General features: G+C 40.0%; 1 protein-coding gene and 1 non-coding gene across 4 annotated transcripts in view; one reads left to right on the top strand and one right to left on the bottom strand.

Annotated features, from left to right (window-relative positions):
• CDK5RAP1 (CDK5 regulatory subunit associated protein 1) overlaps positions 1 to 23,323 on the bottom strand; it is an 82,287-nt gene that overhangs the window by 42,340 nt on the left and 16,624 nt on the right. For 2 of the 3 annotated variants that reach the window (XM_049649981.1, XM_049649983.1), the window contains exons 8-13: positions 22,306 to 22,536; positions 20,562 to 20,659; positions 19,082 to 19,137; positions 17,131 to 17,261; positions 14,344 to 14,493; positions 6,700 to 6,840 (exon numbers count right to left, since the gene is read on the bottom strand). In XM_049649981.1, coding sequence (XP_049505938.1) covers positions 6,700 to 6,840; positions 14,344 to 14,493; positions 17,131 to 17,261; positions 19,082 to 19,137; positions 20,562 to 20,659; positions 22,306 to 22,536 — 807 coding nt within the window. Of the gene's footprint in view, positions 1 to 1,226; positions 3,864 to 6,699; positions 6,841 to 14,343; positions 14,494 to 17,130; positions 17,262 to 19,081; positions 19,138 to 20,561; positions 20,660 to 22,305; positions 22,537 to 23,323 lie in introns of those variants that run through there. The other variant, XM_049649982.1, reaches the window with a different exon arrangement.
• Positions 9,439 to 9,575, top strand: LOC125937192 (small nucleolar RNA SNORA42/SNORA80 family). Its single transcript, XR_007462287.1, has one exon. It is a non-coding gene; the product is annotated as a small nucleolar RNA SNORA42/SNORA80 family (small nucleolar RNA).

Genomic DNA, 23,323 nt, shown 5'->3' with positions numbered 1-23,323 from the left:
TTACACCATATACAAAAATAAACTCAAAATAGATGAAAGACCTAAACCTAAGACAGAAGTCATCAAAATCCTCGAGGAGAAAGCAGGCAAAAACCTCTTTGACTTCTGCTGCAGCAACTTCTTACTCAACACATCTCCAGAGGCAAGGAAAACCAAAGCAAAAACAAACTATTGGGACCTCATCAAAATAAAAAGCTTCTTCACAGCATAGGAAACAATCAGCAAAACTAAAAGGCAACTGACAGAATGGGAGAAGATATTTCCAAACGATATATCAGATAAAGGGTTAGTATCCAAAATCTATAAAGAACTTATCAAACTCAATACCCAAAACACAAATAATCCAGTGAAGAAATGGGCAAAAGACATGAATAGACACTTCTCCAAAGAAGACATCCAGATAGCCAACTGATGCATGAAAACATGCTCAATATCACTCATCATCAGGGAAATACAAATCAAAACCACAATGAAATACCACCTCACACCTGTCAGAATGGCTAACATTAGCAACTCAGGCAACAACAGATGTTGGCGAGGATGCGGAGAAAGAGGATCTCTTTTGCATTGTTGGTGGGAATACAAACTGGGGCAGCCATTCTGGAAAATAGTATGGAGGTTCCTCAAAAAATTAAAAATAGAACTACCCTACAACCCAGCAATTGCACTATTAGGTATTTATCCAAGGGATACAGGTATGCTGTTTCCAAGGGAAACATGCACCCCAATGTTTATAGCAGCACTATCAACGCCAGCCAAAGCATGGAAAGAGCCCAAATGTCCATCAACGGATGAACGGATAAAGAAGATGTGGTATATACATACAATGGAGTATTACTCGGCAATCAAAAAGAATGAAATCTTGCAATTCACAACTACGTGGATAGAACTGGAGGGTATTACGCTAAGCGAAATTAGTCAGAGAAAGACAAATATGACTTCACTTATGTGAGGACTTTAAGATACAAAACAGATGAACAGAAGGGAAGCAAAAATAATATAAAAACACGGAGGGGGACAAAACATAAGAGACTCTTAAATATAGAGTACAAACAGAGGGTTGCTGGAGGGGTTGTGGGAGCAGGGATAGGCTAAATGGGTAAGAGGCTTAAGGAATCTATTCCTGAAATCATCGTTGCACCATGTGCTAATTAACTTGGATGTAAATTATTAAAAAAATTATACAAAGTAAACTCTAAAAGAAAAAAAAAATTCAAAAGGCAAAAAAACACCAACATCGTTTTTTTTTTACGGAGCTAAAACAAACACTCCTAAAATTTGCAGGGAACCACCAACCAACCCAAATAGCCAAAGCAACCTTGAAAAAGAAAACAAAGCTGGAGGCATCACAATTCTGGGCTTCAAGTTATATTACAAAGCCGTAGTAATCAAAACAGTACAGTACTGGCACAAAAATAGACATATAGATCAACAGAACTGAATAGGAAATCCAGAAATGAACCCACAACTACACAACTATATGGTCAATTAATCTTTGACAAAGCAGGAAGAACGTCCAATGGGAAAAAAGACAGTGTCTTCAACAAATGGTGCTGGGAAAGCTGGACAGCAGCATGCAAAAGAATGAAACTGGACCACTTTCTTACATCACACACAAATATAAATTTAAAATGGATGATGGAGCGCCTTGGTGGCTCAGTTGGTTAAGCATCTGACTTTGGCTCAAGTCATGATCTCATGGTTTGTGTATTTGAGCCCCACGTCAGGCTCTGTGCTGTGCTTTTTTTAATGGATGAAAAGACCTAAATGTGAGGTTCAAAACCATAAAAATCCTAAAAGAGAACACAGGCAGTCTTCTTTGACATCATCTGTAGCAACTTCTTTCTAGATATAACTCCTGAAGCAAGGGAAACAAAATCAAAAATAAACTATTGGGGCTACATCAAAATAAAAAGCCTCTGCATAGCAAAGAAAACAATCAACAAAACTAAAAGGCAATCTAGAGAATCAAAGAAGGTATTTGCAAATGACATACACATAAAGGGTTAGTATCCAAAATACATAAAGAATTTATAAAACTCAACACCCAAAAAAACAAATAATCCAATTAAAAAATGGGTAGAAGACATGAATAGACATTTTTCCAAAGAAGACATACAGATGACCAATGGACACAAGATGTTCATCAGCACTTATCATCAGAGAAATGCAAATCAAAACTATAATGAAATGTCACCTCACGACTGTCAGAATGGCTAAAATCAAGACACAGGTGTTGGTGAAGATGTGGAAAAAAAGGAACACTCATGTACTGTTGGTGGGAATACAAACTGGTGCAGCCACTGTGGACAACAGTATGGAGGTTCCTCAGAAAGTTAAAAACAGGGGCGCCTGGGTGGCTTAGTTGGTTAATCATCTGACTCTTGATTTCGGCTCAGGTCGTGATCTCACAGTTCGTGAGATCGAGCCCCACATCGGGCTCCATGTTCACAGCACAGAGCCTGTTTAGGATTCTCTCTCTCCCTCTCTCTCTGCCTCTCTTCCACTTGTGCTCTCTCTCAAAATAAATAAACTTTTAAAAAAAGGGTTAAAAATATAACTACCTGAGCATGGTGGCTCAGTTGGTTAAGCGTCCAACTTCAGATCAGGTCATGATCTCATGGTTCAGGAGTCTGAGCCCTGCATCAGGCTCCATGCTGGCAGTGTGGAGCCTGCTTGGGATTCTTGCTCTCTCCTCTCTTTCTGCCCCTCCCCTGCTCGTGCTTTCTCTCTCAAAATAAATAAATAAAAACTTTAAAAAAGCATAACTACCTTATGATCCAGCAATTATACTACTAGGTATTTACCCAAAGAATAAAAGAACAGTAATTCAAACGTCCAATACAAACAAACACTGTATGATTTCATTCATAGGCAGAATTTAAGGAACAAAACAAGTAAAGGGAATAAAATAAGAGAGAGACATATCAAAAAAAAAAAAAAAAAAGACTCTTAATTATAGAGAACTGATGGCTACCAGAGGGGAAGCAGTAGGGGGATGGATTAAATAGGTGATGGAGATTAAGGAGTACACTTGTGATGAACACAGAACAATGTATGTAAGTGTTGATTCATTATATTGTACACCTGAAACTAACATATTAGTTATATATAACAGTTAACTAAACGGAATTAAAACAAAAACATAAAATAACATAAAAACAAAAAGAAATAAATAATAAAATAATAAAATAAAATCATACTATAAAAAATCAGAAAACAAAAACAACCCAAGTGATGCCAGACCTAAGGGCAAAGAATGAACTGACAGGCAGAAAAAAAAGGTCCATGAGGGAAATCCTCAGGTAAAATATGACAATAAAGTAAGGACATAGGCACTGAGTCAATTCATTAAACCAAAATATTAGAAAGATCTAGAGCAGTTTTTCCTGAAGAGTTCCCTCCATCTTCCCCTCCTTCAGTCTCTAACTCCTAGGGTCCAGGGTACAAAATCAGAGAGGTTAGCAGTATCCACAGCAAGAACTGGGTTGGAAAACACTTAACACAGAACAGACTGTAGGGAAAATCCCAGAAACACTAACCAAGACAAAAGTGAAGTAAAAGAAGAGAGACAAAGGAACCACTTTACTTGCGGTAAATTTAATGACTATAAGAGCTGTTCACATAACAGCAAAGAGACACATTTTCCATTTGACATGAAGTTGCTTCACCACTTGCAGCTTGTCTCCAGAGCGTCATTACCTCTTTCTTTAGTGACCAGTCCTATCTCCCTTCCTGTCAGGAAGGACAGCCCATGTCAACTCTAAGGCCATCTACTCAGGTCAGCAATATGCTGAGGAGTCCTTCAGGGTGGTCCTGCAGAGAACATGTCCTTTAAGTGTCTGAGAGCTGGTGGACGTAATCTGAAAGAAAATCAGTCAGGAGAAGACAAAGTAAGCAGGACTGCACTTGAGAGACTTAATGCGGAGCCTCCAGAGGAGAGGCCACCAATAGAGATCTAATGGAGGTGGTGTCAGGCCAACAGAGACTGCACCCATGTGCCCCCAATCCTGGAAGGAAGAGATATCTAACATCTAATGCAATGGTAATATGTATCATTGAAGAAGTCTAAATTAGTTCAGGTCCAAACTGCTACTTCTCCCTTTTTTCTTGGGAGATAGATGGCTCTTCTCCAGCACCAACCATGAGTTTCTGGTGTGGGCTGCCCATCACAGATCCTGTCCTCCTAACTAACCCCAGGGACAAGCTTTGATCCAGGCTTACCAGTCAAATTCTTCCTTAAGATATTTATGGCCCAAATTTGGTGAGAAAAGCTGTTCTTCCTCCCTGGGAGCTGAACGCATGTGGCCCCAAAGGAGATTTCAAGAGAAGACTGAAAACGAATATGTAAACAAAGATGACAACAGGCACTGAAAAGTGTTATGATGATAAAAGGGGCTAATGTAATAAATAATGACAAGAGCAAGCAGAGGGAACCTGCTTTAGCTTCCCTAAGGAGAAGGCCTCTCAAGGAGGTGACAGTTCAGAGAGAAACTGAAAGTTAAAAAGATGGCAGTCACATAAAAATCAAGAGTCTCCCAAACAACACAACACGTACAAAGCCTCTCACTAGAACTTGGTCTGAAGGGCAAAAAAGAGGACACCAAGGCTGGAGAAGAGAGGAGTAAGAAGAGTGGAGGGGACATGAGGTTAGAAAGGTGGGTGGGACAGATCATATAAAGCCTTGGACATGGTGCATTTCATGCTGGCTCCAATGAGAAGCCACTAGAGGGCTTAAGCAGAGGAATGAGTGATCTGATTTAGAAAGACCCCAGCGACCATGACTACCGTAGTGCAGACAGACTAGAGGAGGGCAAGAATGCAAGTGGGGAGGGGAGCCTGGGTGGCTCAGTTGGTTGACCATCCAAGTTTGGCTCAGGTCATGGTCTCAAGGTTTGTGAGTTTGAGCCCCACATTGGGCTTGTATTTTTGGCTTGAGCAACTGAGTGTGCTCAGAGGGGCTCGCTGCCCCTCCCCTGCCCGTGCACTCTGTCTCATACTCTCTCTCTTAAAAATAAAATAAACATTAAAAAAAATTAAAAAAAAAAAAAAAAAGAATGGAAGTGGGGAATCTAAAGCCTTAGGAATTCTCATGCACTGCTGGTGGGAGTGCAATAGGGTACAATTACTTTTAGCTAGTTCTATCATACACCCTATGACCCAGCAATTCTAAGCCATATACCCAACAGAAATGAATACATATGTGCACAAAAACACATGTACAGAAATATTCTCAGCAATTCGATTCATAACAGCTCTAAAATGGAAGCAACCAAAATGACCATCAACAGTACAATGCATAAGCAAATTGTGGGTACATTCATACAACATGGATATATATAATCACAAATGTACTGCACAACATAAGACTGAGGAAAAGAAGACAAGCACCAAAACTACATGCTGTATGATTCAATTTTATAACAATTAAAAATAGGCAGGGGCGTCTGGGCAGCTCAGTTGGTTAAACGTCCAACTTTGGCCCAGGTCATGATCCCACGCTTCATCGGTTCAAGCCTTGCATCAGCCTCTGTGCTGACAGCTCGGAGCTCAGACAGAGCCTGGAGCCTGCTTCAGATTCTGTGTCTCCTTCTCCCTCTGCCCCTCCCCTGCTTGTACTGTCTCCCAAAAATAAATAAATATTTTTTAAAAATTAAAAAAAAATAGGCAAAGCTGAACAATGGTATCAGAAATTAGAATGTAGGGAAGAGAAGTAACTAGTAGGAACATGAGGGTCTCTGAAGTTCTGAAAATATTCTATTTCTTGATCTGGGTGGTAGTTACATGGATAGGGTCACTTTGTGATAATTCATCAAGTATATAATATGGGCAATTTTCTACATTTATGACATGCTTCAATAAAATAATTCATCTTTAAAATACAGAAGCAAAAAATCATAAGAAGCCTACTGAAATCTCCCAGCCAAGAAATGATGGTGGCTTGGAGATGGAAAGAAACGGGTAGGTCTAAGATATATTCCAGAAGTGAGCTGAAACAGATGTACAGGAAAGTTGAGTATCTAGGACATATCCTGTATTTTTGGCTTGAGCAACTGAGTGTGCCATTTACTGGGATGGGAAGGGCTTGAAAAGAAGAAAGGTGTAGTAACGAATTCATTCCAAGGGCGCCTGGGTGGCTCAGTCAGTTGAGCATCCGACTTCAGCTCGGGTCATGATCTCATGGTTCATGGGTTCGAGCTCCACATCCGGCTCTGTGCCAACAGCTTGCTCAGAGCCTGGAGCCTGCTTCAGATTCTGTGTTTCCCTCTCTCTCTGCCCCTCCCCTGCTCATGCTCTGTCTCAAAAATAAATAAAAAAACACTAAAAAAAATGTTTTTTTTTTAAATTCAACTCAAGGTGCCCTTTCGATGTTCAGACTGAGAAGAGATTTTTATTTTACTAAAGAATTTCTCCTGGGAGTGCCTGCATGGCTCAGTTAGGCATCTGACTTTGGTTCAGGTCATGATCACACAGTTCATGAGTTCCAGCCCCGCTTCGGGTGAGCCCTGCTTCTTTCTCTCTCTCTCCCTCTCTCTCTCCCTCCTGGGATTCTCTCTCTTTCTCTCTTTCTGCCCCTCGCTCACTTGCACTCTCTCACAAAAAAAAAGAATTTCTCCTGGAAGAAATTTCACTCCCCCAAATTATCCAACCCAGCATCCATCTCACAATGCAGGCCAAAAGCCCAAAAGGACACCTTACCTTCACCAGCACATAGTCCCCAGGCTGAGCTCTAACCCTGACCCCAGAGTTAGAAACATCCTCCATCTCTACATTAGGGAAGATCACTTTAAGGTTTCCATCATTCCGGCCACACAGGTCCGTGGCAGAGCGTTTACTGTGCTGCAAAAAGAAGAGAAGAGAGTTTATGAATCTGTCACAGTTATCAGTTCTCAGACGGCAGAAATTATACCTTCTCTGTCTCAGAACCCTAAGGGTTTTACTCAAAAAGCATTCCTTAATCAAGGAATCACTTAAGACTACAAAGGGGCACCTGGCTGGCTCAGTTGGTGGAATATGCAACTCTTGACCTCGGGGTTCTGAGTTCGAACCCCATGTTGAATGTAGAGATTAAAAAAAAAAAAAGACTACGTGTTTACTGCTGCTCAGCAACAAGGACAGCACATGGCACACTAGAGAGACTCCATAAATTCTGCTAACTATCTGTTTAAATGACTCAATCAGTCTTTCATTGCAGAATTACCTTCCTTAGGAATGGACTTCCAATAGTCCTAAAAGCAAGAACATATGGGTGATACACTTAACAAACTGACTTTCACTTTATCCGGTCTCATAGTAACCACTCAGGAATGTTCTGGGGTTGTTTGGCCTAGGTTACTTGCCGTAATGAATAGGCAGACATGAAGCCAGAGTCTCCATCACAACATACAGAAGGCAGGGTCAGGACAATAATAAAACCAGTATGATGGTATTAACTTCTAGGATACATACAAGTTTTTCTCTTCCAGCCATGATGAAATGTCAAGAATCAAATTTATTCTCTGGCCTTAAACAGAAACTGGACAAAATATATGAAATCGCTATTTTCAGATACTGAACAACAGACTGTGCAAGACTGTGAAGCCAAGAAAAGGAAAACAAATGAGATGAGCCCTCCAATCACCCTTGTGTTTTGCCAGAAGGCATGTGTCAGACCAGGGCATGCCAAGCAGGCAGGAAGATCTTGAGGCACACCATAGTGGTTCTCTCTGGATTTAGGAAAAAGACATCAGAGTTCAGGGAGCCTGCAATAGATAGGAATTGTGGAGCAAGTTTTAAAGACGAGGGAGCTAAGCAGAAAAAGAGCTATAGAAACATGCACAGGGATCCCTTGAGTCTTTGCTGAATGTTTATCACAGTGAAACTCCACAAAGTCAGGCAAAAAAAGTAACCAGGGAACTGTCAGCAGATGTGTTTCCAGAGCTCATGCAGGGCTGGGAATCACAACTTATCACAATCACAATTAATGACAGTCCTCATTGATTCCTTGGGACATGCAGTACTAATTCCAGAAAGCCACCCCTTAGCAATGAGGCTAAACTATTCTTGGGATAAAAAAGCTTTCCTAACAAAACCTGAAATCGAGCCCTGACAGGATCAAACTGAACTGCAGGTAACACAATCACCTATCAGAACAAAGCCCAACACAAAATCCAGACCTTAAAAATTAGTATCACGATGTTAAATGTCCCATCAAAAATCAGTGGCTATGCCCAGAAGCAAAAAATGTTACCTATAATAGGAGAAAAGTTTATCAAAAGAAACAGACCAAGAAATGATAGCAATGATGGAATTATCACAAAAATAATAAACCAGTTTTTATGATTACATTCAAAGGAAAACAAGAATACAGGAGACAAATAGAAGGTATCTGAAAAGAACTAAATGGACCTTATACAGACCAAAAATACAATATCTAAAATTAAAAATTCAATAGGTAATAGCAGATTACACACTGCCCAAGGAAAAAATAGTGAACCTGAAGACAGAGCCAAAGAAACTATCCAAAACAAAGCACAGAGGTATAAAAAGCAGAAAAAAATGAACAACCTCAATGACCTACAGAAAAACCTTTTTATAAGTGGTTGGCCATATATGTAACTGGAGTCATGGAAGGAGAGGAGAAGCAGTGGGGGTGGGTGGCAGGAAGCAGGAGGAGTACAGAAAAAATATCTGAAAGAGCACCTGGGTGGCTCAGCTGGTTAAGCATTCGACTCTTGGTTTCGACTCAGGTCACGATCTCATGGTTTGTGGGATCGAGCCCCACGTCAGGCTCTGCCCTGACAGCACAGGTCCTGCTTGGGATTCTCTTTCTCCCTCTCTCTCTCTGCTCCCCCTCCCCTCTCAAAATAAATAAATAAACTTAAAAATATATATATATATATCTGAAAGATAATAGATGAAAATTTTCCAAATTTGATGAAAATTATAAATTCACAAACTAAGAAGCCTCAACAAATCCCAAAGAAAACACAAAGGGATAAACACAAAGAAAGCCATGCCAAGACACATCAAATTTCTAAAACCAGTGATAAAGTAAATATCTTTAAAAAGCAGCCAGAGAAAAAAGGAATTTATGTACACAGGAAGAAAGATAAGGATGATTGCAAACTTCTTGTCAGAACCAAGTAAGTCAGAAAACAACAGAATGATACCTTTAAAACATCAACTTAAAATTTCATACCTAATGAAAAAATATTTTTTAAAGTGAAAAGACATTTTTTTCAGACAAACGACAGCTGAGAGGATTCATCACAAAAAGATCTGCATTACAAGAAATGTTCAAAGAAGTTTGTCAAGCATAAAGATAATGATACCAGACAGAAACCTGAATGTACACAAGGAATGCAGAACGACAGAAGCAATAATTAAGTGGGGACACAGGAAAGAGTTTTTTCTTGTTTTTAAAAAAGTTTTTTTTTTAAAGCAACTGAGTATTGTACACGGTGATGGACTGATGGCGGGCCCTTCTCTGTGGGCCTCTCACAGCATACCCGCGCCAGAGGAGTGTGCAGCCCTGAACCACTGCCCTGCCTCCTGACTGATGGGCTGTGAACACTGACGGGGGCTCTACAGTTGATTATTCAAAGCAAAAATATCAACGTGTTTTGGGACACAGAAGTAAAAATCTATGACAACGATAGCACAAAAGGGGAAAAAAGGATAGGAGTATATTATTTTAAGGGTCTTACATTATACATGCTAGGTGATGCCCTGTCTGGGGTTAAAACAATTGGCCAGAGACAATCCAAAAGGTAATCTGTTCTTAGAAAATCAAGCTCCAACGTCATGCTATATTCTTTAGTAACCAAAGACAGAGGAAGGAGTTTAGTTCTTAAACTAATTACTACTTTAGGGAAACGGCAGTCAGGTAAGATTTAAAAAGATTTCCCACTATCTCCCTACAAAACACTTACTAGTTACAAAAGGAAGATGAGTACCTTTACAGTCAACAAGCCTAGCAGACACAACCTTAACAAAACGTCCAAAACGAGATGCTTAAAATTAACATCACCAGGAATGAGACCAGCAAAACCGTACACCACCCAGGACACAAATAAGAACACATTTCTCTAACATTCCGGCCTAAAAATACATAACCTCAATCTTATCACAGGGAAACTTCAGACAAACTCAAATTAAGGAATATTCTACAAAATAACTGGCCTATAGGGGCACCCGGGTGCCTCAGTGGGTTAAGCGTCAAACTCTTGATTTCAGCTCAGGACATCATCTCATAGTTCGTGAGTTTGGGCCCCACATTGGGCTCCATGCTGACAATACAGAGCTTGCTTGAGATTCTCTCTCTCCCTCTCTCTCTGCCCCTCCTCTGCTCATGTGAGCATACACATTCTCACTCTCTCTCTCAAAATAAATTTAAAAACTTAAGTAAATAAATAACTGGCTTGTAATCATCAAGTGTCAAGATTGTGAAAGTCAAAGAAAGACTGAGGAACTTTTCTAGACTGAAGGAGACCAGACAGACATGAAATTAATGCAACATATGATACTGAACAAACTCTTTTTTCCTATAAAGGGCAGTTCTGTGACAACTGGAGAAACTTAAACAGGGTTGGGGGACTGGATCGCAGAAATCTAACAAGGTAAATTTCCTGATCTGGTGGTTGCACTATAGTTATGTAGGAGAATGTCCCTATTTATAAGAGAGAGATATATATTACAGTATTAGAGGGGAGGTGAGGGCATCATTGGGTCAGCAGCTAACTCTCAAATGAGTCAAGGAAAAAAAATTCTTGGTACTGTATTGCAACTTTTCTGTAAGCTTATAATTGTTTTATAATAAATTTTTAAAAAGACAGCATGATTCCATGATTTGAACCAACCATAAAAGAACATTTATGAAACAAAAAGGGAAATTGGAACACTGACTAAATATCTGACAATATTAACAAACAATTATCGATTATTTCAGATATGATAATAGCCTAATGTTGGGTTTTTTTCTTAGAGTCCTTCTCTTTTAGAGAGATATATACTGAAATATTTACTGACAAAACACAATGTATATGTATAATATGATGTATAAGTATAAGGTACTTGCTTCAAAACAATCCAAATTGGGGGAAGGGGGGGCACCTGGGTGGCTCAGTTGGTTAGACCTCAGACTCTTGATTGTGGTGATTTCATGGTTCGTGGGTTCAAGCCCCACGTCAGGCTCTGCACCAACAGCACAGAGCCTGCTTGGGGATTCTCCCACTCCCTATCTCTCTGCCCTTCCCCAACTCACGGTTGGGCTCTCTGTCTCTCTCTCTCAAAGTAAATAAATAAATAAACTTAAAAAAAAAACAATCAACGCATCTGGGTGGCTAAATTCTCTCTCTCTCCCTCTGTCTCTGCCCCTCCCCTGCTCACACACACTTTCTCTGTCCAAATAGGTAAATAAACAAAAATAAATAAAAGCAAAAGGTTTAAAAGAAAATAACAATCCAATGGGGACAGTAAAGATGAAAAAAGATTAGCCATGATTAACACTGTATTGACAGTTGTTGAGGTTGGTTAATGGGTATGTGGGTATTCATTATACTGTTCTCTCTATACCCATATATGTTTTAAATTCCCCATAATTAAAAAAAGGGGAAGGCTGTTGTTTAGAGGTTCTGGAATGAAATAGCCCTGAGTCAAATTCTGGCTCTGCTACACAAGCTGTATGACCTTCAGAAAGTTATTCCACTTCTCTGAGTCTCTGTTTCTTCATCTCATAAAAGGACTAATAATTAGCACTACCTCCAAAACCGTGGTAGGACTCAATGTACCAACGACATAAAGTGCACAGTTCCTGGCAGACAGTAAATGCTCAGTATACATGAGTTATCATCAACTTCTCTGCCACTCTGGAGATAGCAACCTGATGTTTTAAACGAGCCAGGACTAGAGGAAAGAAAGTCTCCTCTAAGAGAAAGTAAAGACTCCCAACTGCTAGCCCTGAAAAATCCATTTATTCTCTAACCCCGAGTCATGGCTTATGCTAGATGCATAAGAAAGAATCTTGTTTTGATTTATTTAGTTATGACAGGTTTGCTGCAAGGCTAATGAAGTCAGGGACACAGAATAGTAAACTTTGAGTACTTATTCATTCATTCAAAAGATAAGTACGCTATTCTGTGCCAGACTCCGTGAAGAGAGCTGGGAATACAACAAGACCTAATTCTTACTGGATAAAATGTAGACTGCTAATAGACATGTACATATCTCCAGAATCACAGCTGACACCCTAAATCACAAGGTATTTAGTGAGGCAAAAACCTTTTGGGGTATTACACTAGCTCAGCATCACCAATCAGCCAACTGCTGGTCTAGACCACAGGAAGATCCCCTAGCCCAAGATGAGCTGACCAAGTACCCGTCCTGGAAATCTGAGCTGGGGCTGAGAGACACAACTGTGACTCATGAATAACGAGAACCGTAACATGTAAACATAGGAACTACACAGCTGCTGTACTCACTCTGCAACAAAGATGAGGAAGCAGGAAAAGCTGCTCTAAGTAGACAAGAAAGCCTGAAGGGCTTCCCAGACTGGGTACAGTCCTTTCTAGACACCTACAGTATTCGTGCCCTTGGGCTCCACAAGACACCCCTGAAGTCTTATACAAAAGATTTCTTTTTGGCTTAGGCTGAACGGCTTAAAGAAATTTCTGTTACTCACTACTAAAGAGTCCTAACAAACACAGATACCAGGTAATTGGTGGCTTTGATGCTACCACATCCTAAGGCATGAAACAGGACTCTCTCTTCTCAATCCAGGACTTAGGAGTCACAGAAAGGGCCCATCTCTCTCCTTTCCTTCCTCTCCAATGGCTGCAGCATGTAGCTTCATAAAAGGTCAGCTCCCAAACTTACCCCTTATTCCATGTGTTTAGTGCTCTGACGGTCAGGTTCCCCAGCTTGACCACAGATGCCTATAGGAACCCCAAACTTTCTGAAATACAGTACACTTCTAAGAAAATGTGCTTTTAAAAAAGGATTGAAGGGACGCCTGGCTGGCTCTGTTGGTAGAGCATACAACTTTTTGATCTCAGGGTTGTGGGTGAGCCCCACGTTGGGTGTAGATATTACTTTAAAAATAAATAAATAAATAAGATCTTGGGGCACCTGGATGGTTCAGTTGCTTAAGCATCTGACTCTTGATTTCAGCTCAAGTCATGATCTCATGGTTTCTAAGATTGAGCCCCGCATCAGGCTCTGTGCTGACCGTGCAGAGCCTGCTTGCAATTCTCTCCCTCCCTCTCTCTCTCTGCCCTTTCCCCACTCACATGCATGCATGCACACACACTCTCTCTCTCAAAATAAATAAATAAACATTTTAAAAAATTAAAAAAGAAGGATTACAGACAAACTGATTCTGAAAACATACATATGATACTGCTTCCAGAAAGATGGAGCAGACATACTTTTCCTTAATCTTTCTGCTGCTAAGCACAAAAATATCTTTTAAGAATGAAGGAGAGAGGTGCCCGGGTGGCTCAGTCGGTTAAGTGGCCAACTTCAGCTCGGGTCATGATCTCATGGTTCATGAGTTTGAGTCCCACATCTCTACTGTTAGCACAGAGCCCGCTTTGGATCCTCTGTCCCCCTCTCTCTTTCTGTCCCTCCCCCATACTCTCTCACTCTCTCTCAAAAATAAACATTAAAAAAAAAAAAAAAAAAAAAACAGAATGAAGGAAAAATCAAGACATTCTAAGATGAAGAAAAACAGAGAATCTGCTGCCAGAGTGTCTAAAAGCTGTCTAAACGGACAGGAAAAGATAAAAGAAGGAAGCTTGGAATATCAGGAAGGAAAAAAAAAACATAAAAACATGATTACCTATGTAGAAAATCCCAAAGAAACTGCCAAAACAACTCCTAGAACTATTGAGTTCAGCAAGGTCACAGAATACAAGATAAACATACAAAATTCAATTATTTCTGTACAATATAATGAACATCTGAAATTAAAAATACGATAGCAACTAGCTATTTGCTATTGGAGCAAATAGCTTAAAAAAAAAAAGACACTTAGGTATAAATCTAACAAAATACATACATATAGGACCTGTACACTGAAAATTACAAAAACTCTGACAAATCAAAGATGATCTAAATAAAAGGGAATCATATTGTGTTTTAAAACACAAAAAACATTGGTGTGCCTCTTGATCTGGGCTCAGGCCATGGTTCAAGCTCAGCATCTGGCCCTGCACTGACAGCGTGGAGCCTGCTTGGGATTCTCTCTCCCTCTCTCTCTCTGCCACTCCCCTGCATGCACTCTTTCTTTCTCTCTTTCTCTCTCAAAAACAAACTTTAAAAAACAAAACACAAAAATATATATGTATATACATATGACCTTACCCCCTCCACCAGCACTAGCTGGGTACAACCCACAGAGGCCATGTTGGCTTTTGTTGCTTCTTCTCGAAAGACAGTAATAAGCTCCTCCAAACGCCTTAATTTCACCTCTTCTGGAACATCATCTTTCAGCCTGTGATATGCCCTGGTCTTCTATAAAAATAAAAAGAGAGATGGAGGTCACCAAGGACTCATAGAATCCTTTTTTTCCCCCCCACTGAATCCACTCTTAAGGTACAGAGGACCAGGTTCATTCCACTTGTAAGTTACAGATATGTACAAGAACCCAAGCCACACCAGGAGGGTTCTCTAGCTCTAAGAGCATTCTAAGACAAGAAGTTTACTATGCAATAAAGTCACATTTTTCTAAGGGTTAAATTCTAAATTTAGCACATGAAAATTGTAGATTCAAAATTGTTCTTGATGTATTTGTAGGATACAAATATAAGCTTTAGACAAATGTAACATATACTAAATAACTCATGTACCAGGTTACTCAGCAGCACTGTTTATAGATAAGACACAAGATGCAAAGCAACCTAAACGTTTACCAATAGGTTGTTAGTAAATGAATTATGCTTTATCCACACAACAGAATACTGCACTACTGTAAAAAGACTGTGATAATTCCATATGTATTGATATGATTGCTTTCCAAAACATACTCTTAAAAAAAATAAGGTACAGATCAACATATAAATATGTTTATAAATACATGAAATATCTCTGGAAGTTTACAGAAGAAATTCCTAAGAGTGATGGCCTTCAGGGAAGGAAATGAAAAACCAGGCAACCTAGGAAGAAGGAAGAACAAGAACTTTTCATTGCATACTATTTTGAACTTTCGAATTTTTTAAAATGAGCTCATATTACCTAGTCCAAAACATTTTTTAAAAGGAAATTTATTCCAGGGGCGCCTGGGTGGCTCAGTCAGTTGACCATCCAACTTCAGCTCAGGTCATCATCTCACAACACAAAGCCTGCTTCGGACCCTCTGTCTCCCTCTCTCTCTGCCCCTCCCTGACTGGTTCTCTTTCTCTCTCTTTCTCAAAATAAATAAATAAATTAAAAAAAAAAAAAAAAAGTACCTATAAAAAAAAGGAAATTTATCCTTGAAAAGCCTTTAAATTGTCTAAAATCATGGCATGCATACATGTGTGTATATGTGTGTGTATACACCTATTTTTTTTTTAAGGTTTTATGTACACAAGCTTATATAACACAGTTGGGAGAACCACTGAGCTAGATAAAAGTATGGAATAAGAGGAAAACCTATACATCCAAGTATGGACATTCAAACCAACTGGCCTTTGAGACAACTACCAAATCCACAGAGGAAAATGGCGAATGGGTTTACTCTATTTTGTCTTATTAACAACAACTTGCCCCTATTGTGCATTTACCATTACCAAGCACTATTCTCATTTCACAGGTGAAAAGACCAAGGACCTTTCTCAAGATGAGTGCTTGCTCTCATCCACTAGACGACTTCAATCTTTATAACCTTAATCCTAACCTAGAAATTAGATCCCAAAGTAAACACTCGTATTCAATGCCCATAAGATATGCTTCCACCACACAATGAAAACCCATTTCCCAACTCTAGCATTACAAAAAATTTATCTTACATATTTATGTCCATGGAAGAGTAACAAAATGGAACCCAACATCTACTCTGAAGCTTCATCTCTGAAATAATTATGTAAGAGACCTAAATATATATAATGGCCTACTTACGCTGCCTACAGAACACTAGGCAGTGGGCTTTAAAAGACATGAATTAGGGGGCGCCTGGGTGGCTCAGTCGGTTGGGCGGCCGACTTTGGCTCAGGTCATGATCTCGCGGTCCGTGAGTTCGAGCCCCGCGTCGGACTCTGTGCTGACAGCTCAGAGCCTAGAGCCTGTTTCAGATTCTGTGTCTCCCTCCCTCTGACCCTCCCCCGTTCATGCTCTGTCTCTGTCTCAAAAATAAATGTTAAAAAAAAAAATTTTTTTTTTTAAATAAAAAATAAATAAAAGACATGAATTAGGTTGGCTGATGGCAGCTGAATGACAGTGGTGGCGAAGATCATGAGTTCCATCATTCATCAATCAGCCCTCCTGATCGGCCATCCTCCTCAGCCTCCAGCCCAAACACAAGGAAAGACACCCCTGAGCTGACTGGAGGGATGAGGAATGACCCATGGAAATTCATCCCTACCATCAAGAAAATGGCAGCAGAACGGAACTATCCCCTCTCTGCAAGAAATACACATTACTCTCCCATTCCTTCCTTATATCCTTCTGCTTTGTTTTCCTGGAAATCTGTGTTACAGGAAAAACTCTAAAGTGGTATCAGTAGGTTCACTTGGCCTAAAAAAATGAAAACTAAAAATAGCTGAGGATGGCTAGGAGGGCAACAAAATGCATCTGTAAGACAAATCACATCTGTAAGTCAAAAACGTTCTGCATGTTGGGAAATTATTTTACCCTTATAGAGAACAGCGTCCTCCCTCCACAATGGCATCCCTCCCTTCATATTAAAATTCTAGACGATCTAAACATAATTTAAAATATTTTAATGAAGACAAATATTGTCACAACTGATTCACTTTCATCTCAAGTTGCTGAATTATATAAAATAGGCTGACTAGAAAAAAAAAGAATGAGTGGTAAGATCCTTGTAGCTTCTCAAGGACTGCCCTGCTGCCACTTTCTTTTCTTGCCAGTTGTCTACAATCAACCAGACATGGGTCAGGAATTCTGTCAGTGCCAGCACAGAAGTAGCTTCTCCCTCATCCCAGGGCTGACCTGTCTCATACTGTAGGCAAAGAGGAAGCCCATGTTATACTGAACTTCCCGAAGCAAAGACACCGTCTGGAGGTGATCTTCCTCTGTCTCACCACAAAAGCCAGCAATGAAATCGCTGCTGAGGCTCACACCTGCAACACATGACAAAAGACAACATGTCACTGCAGCTTACGTTCAAGAGAAGCCTTTCACTTGTGGGTTACAGAGAGAGAGAGACAGCAATTGTACACCTTCCCTGGAGTACAAAGTGACAGTCCATATGCAAGTGACAGAACAGTCATTATGGAGCAAGGCCTGCTTATCTAGAATGTTACCACGCCAAAGCCTGGCTTCTCAGTCTATATTCCCCTCAGCACAAGAAAAGATATTTTTACTTCACATGTTGGATTTAGGGACACAGCAGGAACTCCACATTTCCAAACTGGTCCTGCTTTTAATGGTGAAAACTTTGCAATATCTCATATAAACATATACTTTTGAAGCTAGTTTAACACAAAGTTTATTTAAGACCATAGAGGGGAACCTGGGTGGCTCAGTCGGTTAAGCGTCTGACTCTCCATTTCAGTGCAGGTCATAATCTCCCGGTTTCGTGAGTTCGAGCCCTGCATCAGGCTCCGACAGTGCAGAGCCTGCTTGGGCCTCTCTCTCTCTTCCCCTTCCCTGCTCACACTCTCTCTCAAAATAAATGAATAAACTTACAAAAAAAATTTTTTTAAAAGACCATATAAACAATAACTACTAGTTACTAAACAGTACTAAGTGCTATATTTTCCTATTTAATATATTTAATTATTCCAACAATCCAATAACATACTATCAACTCTATTTTTTTTTTTAAGTAAACTCCACACCACACATGAGGCTTGAATTCAAGACCCCCAAGATCAAGAGTCACTTACTCTACCGAATGAGGCAGACAGGCACCCCTTATTAACTTTACTTGATAGATGAGGAAACTGCAGCCCAGAAAGCCTCCACGCTATCCTGCCCCTCCAAAATGAAAAGTATTTATGCATAATACAAGTTAACAATAATTAGAAACTTGGAAACAAATGTAAACATTGTCAACCAAATCTAAATTAAAAGACTACTACAAAGTAATTCTATTAGAAGGGAAAAGAGAAAAAGAAGTTATGATAATAGGAATTACCTCTAAGGACAGTTTTAAAGATATCAACTGTCCCCAAATCAGAACTAATGTAGACCATACCTGCCAGCTAACAAAGAAGGAACAAGGTCTCTCCCATATGTTCAGAAACACAAATACTGTAGAAAAGAAATCTCTGGGAGATCTGGGTGGTTCAGTCGGTTGGTGTCAGACTCATGATTTCGGCTCAGGTCGTGATCTCACGGTTCGTAAGATCGAGCCCCGCATTGGGCTCTGTGTTGACAGTATGCAGCCTTGCTTGGGAGTCTCTCTTTCTCTCCTTCCCCTGCTTGCACACGGTCTCTCTCTCTCAAACTAAACAAATAGGAGCGCCTGGGTGGCTCAGTTGGTTAAGTGTCTGATTCTTGGTTTAGGTTCAGGTCATGATCTCACAGTTCGTGCGTTCAAGCCCCACATCAGGCTTTGTGCTGACAGCCCGGAGCCTGCTTGGGATTCTGTCTCCCTCTCCCTCTGACCCTCCCCTGCTCGCTCTCTCTCAAAAATAAATAAACATTTTTAAAAAATTTTTAATAAAATAAAAATAAATAAAAAAAGAGAAAGAAATCTCTTTAGCATTGAGGCCACAAGCTGACACCTTTGAGTATATCTAGCAAGACCAAGCCATTAAAAAACCAAAAAAGAGTAAAATAAAAGAAAGAGAAAAATGAAGAGGAGGAACGGAAGTATAGAAGGTAGTCCCTTTTTTTCATTAAGGTAGTACCACAGGCATTGCCTGCATCTGAAAAAAGCATTGTGGTCACTGGTACAGTAATGTGCTCAGCAGAATACATTTCTTAAATGTACCTGGAATAGATTCTCTGATATGATGAACTAACTCCACATAAGCTTCTCTTGAATATCTGCAAGAAGGAACAAAAAAAGGCTTAGATGAACCAATCTTCTTTAAATGAATGCTGTAAAAAGAGAACATTATGCATTACCACATATAATCACTTCTTATCCACATAGGACAGTACAAGCGTAGGTTAAAGTATCCAGAACAGTCCTTTTGATGCTAATCCTGTAGTGTAACCTAATCTAGAGCCCATGATTCTTTAGTTCAAGAACATACATTATTTTAAATAGCCTTTTTAAAAATATAAATAAGTAGCCTTTTATTTTTAAGGTTTATTTATTTTTGAGAGAGAGAGAAAGAGAGAGAGCGCGCGCGCGAGCAGGGGAGGGGCAGAAAGAGAGGAAGACACAGAATTTGAAACAGGCTCCAGGCTCTGAGGTGTCAGCACAGAGCCTGAAGTGGGGCTTGAACCCACAAAACGTGAGATCATGACCTGAGCTGAAATTGGACACTTCACTGAGTGAGCCACCTGGACGCCCCAATAGCCTTTGATTTAATAAGTGAAGACAGATTAAATATTTAAGAGGATCTCTACGGGCACCTGGGTGGCTCAGTTGGTTAAGTGTCTGATTCTTGGTTTGGGCTCAGGTCATGATCTCATAGTTCATGATATCAAGCCCTGTGTGGGGCTCTGCACTAACAGCATGGAGCCTGGAGCCTGCTTGGGATTCATTCTCTCTCTCTCTCTCTCTCTCTCTCTCCTTTTGTCCATCCCATGCCCGAGTGCACGCACTCACTCTCTCAAAATAAATAAACTTAAAAAAAAAAAAAAAAGATCTCTAAAACTGCCAATGTGGAAAACAAGGCAAAGCACTAGTTCCACACAGCCTGCCATTTGTCACCTTATCTTTTCAGTCTTATCTCTACAGTACATATTAGTCCCAAAGTAAGTGAACCAGAGACGCGTTTAAATTCTAACACTTAAAAAAACTTTTTTTAAGTTTATTTATTTATTTTGAGAGAGAGAGAGCAAACACGCAAGTGGGGAAGGGGCAGAGAGAGACAAAGAGAAAGAATCCCAAGCAGGCTCCAACCACCAGTACAGACCCTGATGGGGTGCTCAAACTCACGAACCGTGAGATCATGACCTGAGTCTAAGTCAGACGCTTAAATGACTGAGCCACCCAGGCATCCCTGGCCTAAAAAACTTTAATGTTAAAAGCTAAAGGATTAATATTTCAAAGAGTGTGCCACACAGTAAATACTTAATAAAAAACATGCTAAACAAATGAAATGAGTGATCCAGTCCTTAGTCTATACTTAGGGAGTAAATAGAAACAGGTTATAATGTCCATGGGTTTATTCACATAACAAATATTGACTGAGCAGCTACTATGTGCTATACACTATGCTGGTTCTTAGACACTCTGTGGTCCTTAAGAAAACATGGAAAGGTGCAGGATGCTCCCTCCCCCAAGCAAGTCTGACCCCCTCCGCATGGCCTCCAATACACGGCTGCTTCCACTCTGGGCTGGTAGGTGGATCTGTTTACAGATGTTGTCTCTCTCATGAATCAGCTGCAGAACCTGATCAAACAGAACACATTAAAGGTCATCACAGTCTCACCAAAGAATCCTGCATAAAGGAATACCACCCCCACTGTTTCTTAATAGGCTGACTTTTTGTTTTTTAAAGAGCTTTAATGCTTTTTTTTTTTTTTTTTAACATTTAGTTATTTTTGAGGGAGAAAGAGACAAAGTGTGAGCAGTGGCGGGGCCAAGAAAGACAGAGACACAGAACCCAAAGCAGACTCCAGGCTCTGAGCAGTCAGCACAGAGCCCAACGTGGGGCTCAAACTCATGAACCGTGAGATCATGACACGAGCTGAAGTCAGACGGTCAACCGACTAAGCCACCCAGGTGCCCCTCTTAAGAGGCTGATTAAACCAAACACATGAATTACCCAAATCCTTTACTTTTGCTCAAGCCATGTTGTCTGTCCCAGACATTTCCCCTGATGGCATCTCCGCTTTCAAAAAGTGACGCAAGCAAGCAGAGGTCAGATTCAAGCCATGGGCTGACATGGACAAAAAGGAAAACTGGTATTTGTTTCATCTAACTTCCAAACTAATTAGCTACTTTAAAAGACACCATCAAGAAACTGGAACAAGGAAAAAATATTTGAAAAAATACACTGACAAAGGATTTGTACCAAGAATACATAAAAAAAGTTTTACAACTCAGTAAGAAGACAATCCAGTGAGAAAAAAGTAGCAGTGGGGCAAAAAGACAGATGTTTCACCAAATCAAAAATACTTTAAGGGGCGCTGCCGGGTGGCTCAGTCAGTCAGGCGTCTGACTCTGGCTCGGGTCATGAACTCGTGGTTCGTGAGTTCAAGCCCCGCATCAGGCTCTGTGCTGACAGCTGAGAGCCTGGAGCCTATTTCGGATTCTGTGTCTCCCTCTCTCTCTGCCCCTTCCCAACTTGTGCTCTGTCTCTCTGTATCTCAAAAATAAATAAACATTATTTTTTAAAAAAAAGTTTTTTAATTTTTTAAAAACTTTAAAAAAAGGCTTCACATGTAGGCTATACATTCTATGCTTTACTAAAGCACTTGGTAAATACCTTCCATACAATATACCTATTTCTCAACCCCCCCCCCCCAAAAAGCAGGAGGCTATTATTAACCTCATTTTATAGACGAAGAGGACAAGATGAAATAGTCATACCTACTAATAAAGCAAGGGAAGAGCTAGGATTTAACTCACATCTTGTCTCAGGCCAAAGTCTGGACTGTTTCCCACTGCAACATATCCCCTCCCTTTCTGTCCTTCCCATAAAATCTTGTAATAAAACCTCTCTCCACAGAGTCCTCATGGTCCCAGGTGACCTTAACTTCCCAGAATATCAGTCCTATCTCTATACTTGTGGTGAGAACAGCATAACATAAAACTTGCCAAAATCACTATGTTGTACACCTGAAATTATACATCATATACATATAGTGTGTCAACTATACATCAATTACAAAAAAAAAAATTTTTTTTTTTAAATATATCAGTCCTATCTCTGCCCCAACACTGGTGGACTTTAACTCTGGTGGAATCAAAGGGCAATACACCACAAGATCCCCTGAGCAAGATTCAAGGACTGCTGTATCCCACTGGGTCCAGCCTTTGTCAAGCTTACACATACTGATAACAGCTTGGCACGGTTCACTGTTGATACTCACCTCATCAGGAAAGTCTTTGGGGTGGGGAGAAGTGAAACGGATCCTCATTTCAGGATCTACTCTGGAGACATGATCCAGAAGGTGAGCAAAACGAAGGCCTCCTTGCTTGGGTTTATAGTTGGTGGAGAAGCCACGGCTGAGGTTGGTAGACACTGCATTGTTGAACTGGACCTCTGAACTGTCCCGAAAACTATTAACATTCTGACCAAGGAGTGTCACTTCTTTCAGCCCCTGAGAAAGGGAAAGTGAATATATTGGAAGCAATTTAAAACTTTTTTGGTAGTTTCATGCCAAATCACTAATTGATATTAGTTCAACCCACGTAGAGCCATTCATAGATGTATTCTACTCTGTATTTTAACCCAGTAATTTCGTATTTGGGCATCTTGTCTGAAGAACTGAACTTCAGAATAAAACTTTACAAGAGCACCTAGGTGGCTCAATCGGTTAAGCATCCAACAGCGACTCAGGTCATGATCTCATGGTTCGTGGGCTCAAGCCTTGCGTCAGGCTCTGTGCTGACAGCTCAGAGCCTGAAGCCTATTTCGGATTCTGTGTCTCCCTCTCTCTCTGCCCCTCCCCTGCTTGCACTGTCTCTCTCTCTCTCTCAAAAATAAATAAACCTTAAAAGAACTTTTTAATTTTTAGAAAAATAAAACCTTACATAAAAATTAATCTCCAAAGCATTTTTCAGAATAGCAAAAACCTGGATGAAATTCAATGTTCAGTAATAATGGTTAATCTATAACACTATAAATCAAATTATGACACCATTCTGCCAGTTGAATATTATATAATCACTGCCCATAAAGTATTCTTCCCAAAGTATTTAGTCTAAATTGAATTAAGCTTTTACATTTAACTTCCAGTTTATCAGAGTTCAGAGGAATATTTTAAATGACAACATTAAGAAGCAATCAGACAAATCCAGATGTATCTGATCTCTTCAAAAACTTAATGTATCATTTAAAGCAAACAAAAAAAAAATGAAATTAAATTAAGAGAGAATGAAAAAATA

The sequence above is a fragment of the Panthera uncia genome (genome assembly GCF_023721935.1).
Source record: "Panthera uncia isolate 11264 chromosome A3 unlocalized genomic scaffold, Puncia_PCG_1.0 HiC_scaffold_11, whole genome shotgun sequence".
Lineage (NCBI taxonomy): Eukaryota > Metazoa > Chordata > Mammalia > Carnivora > Felidae > Panthera > Panthera uncia.
Note: the sequence above shows the minus strand (reverse complement) of the source record. Positions and strands in the feature narration are given on the sequence as shown.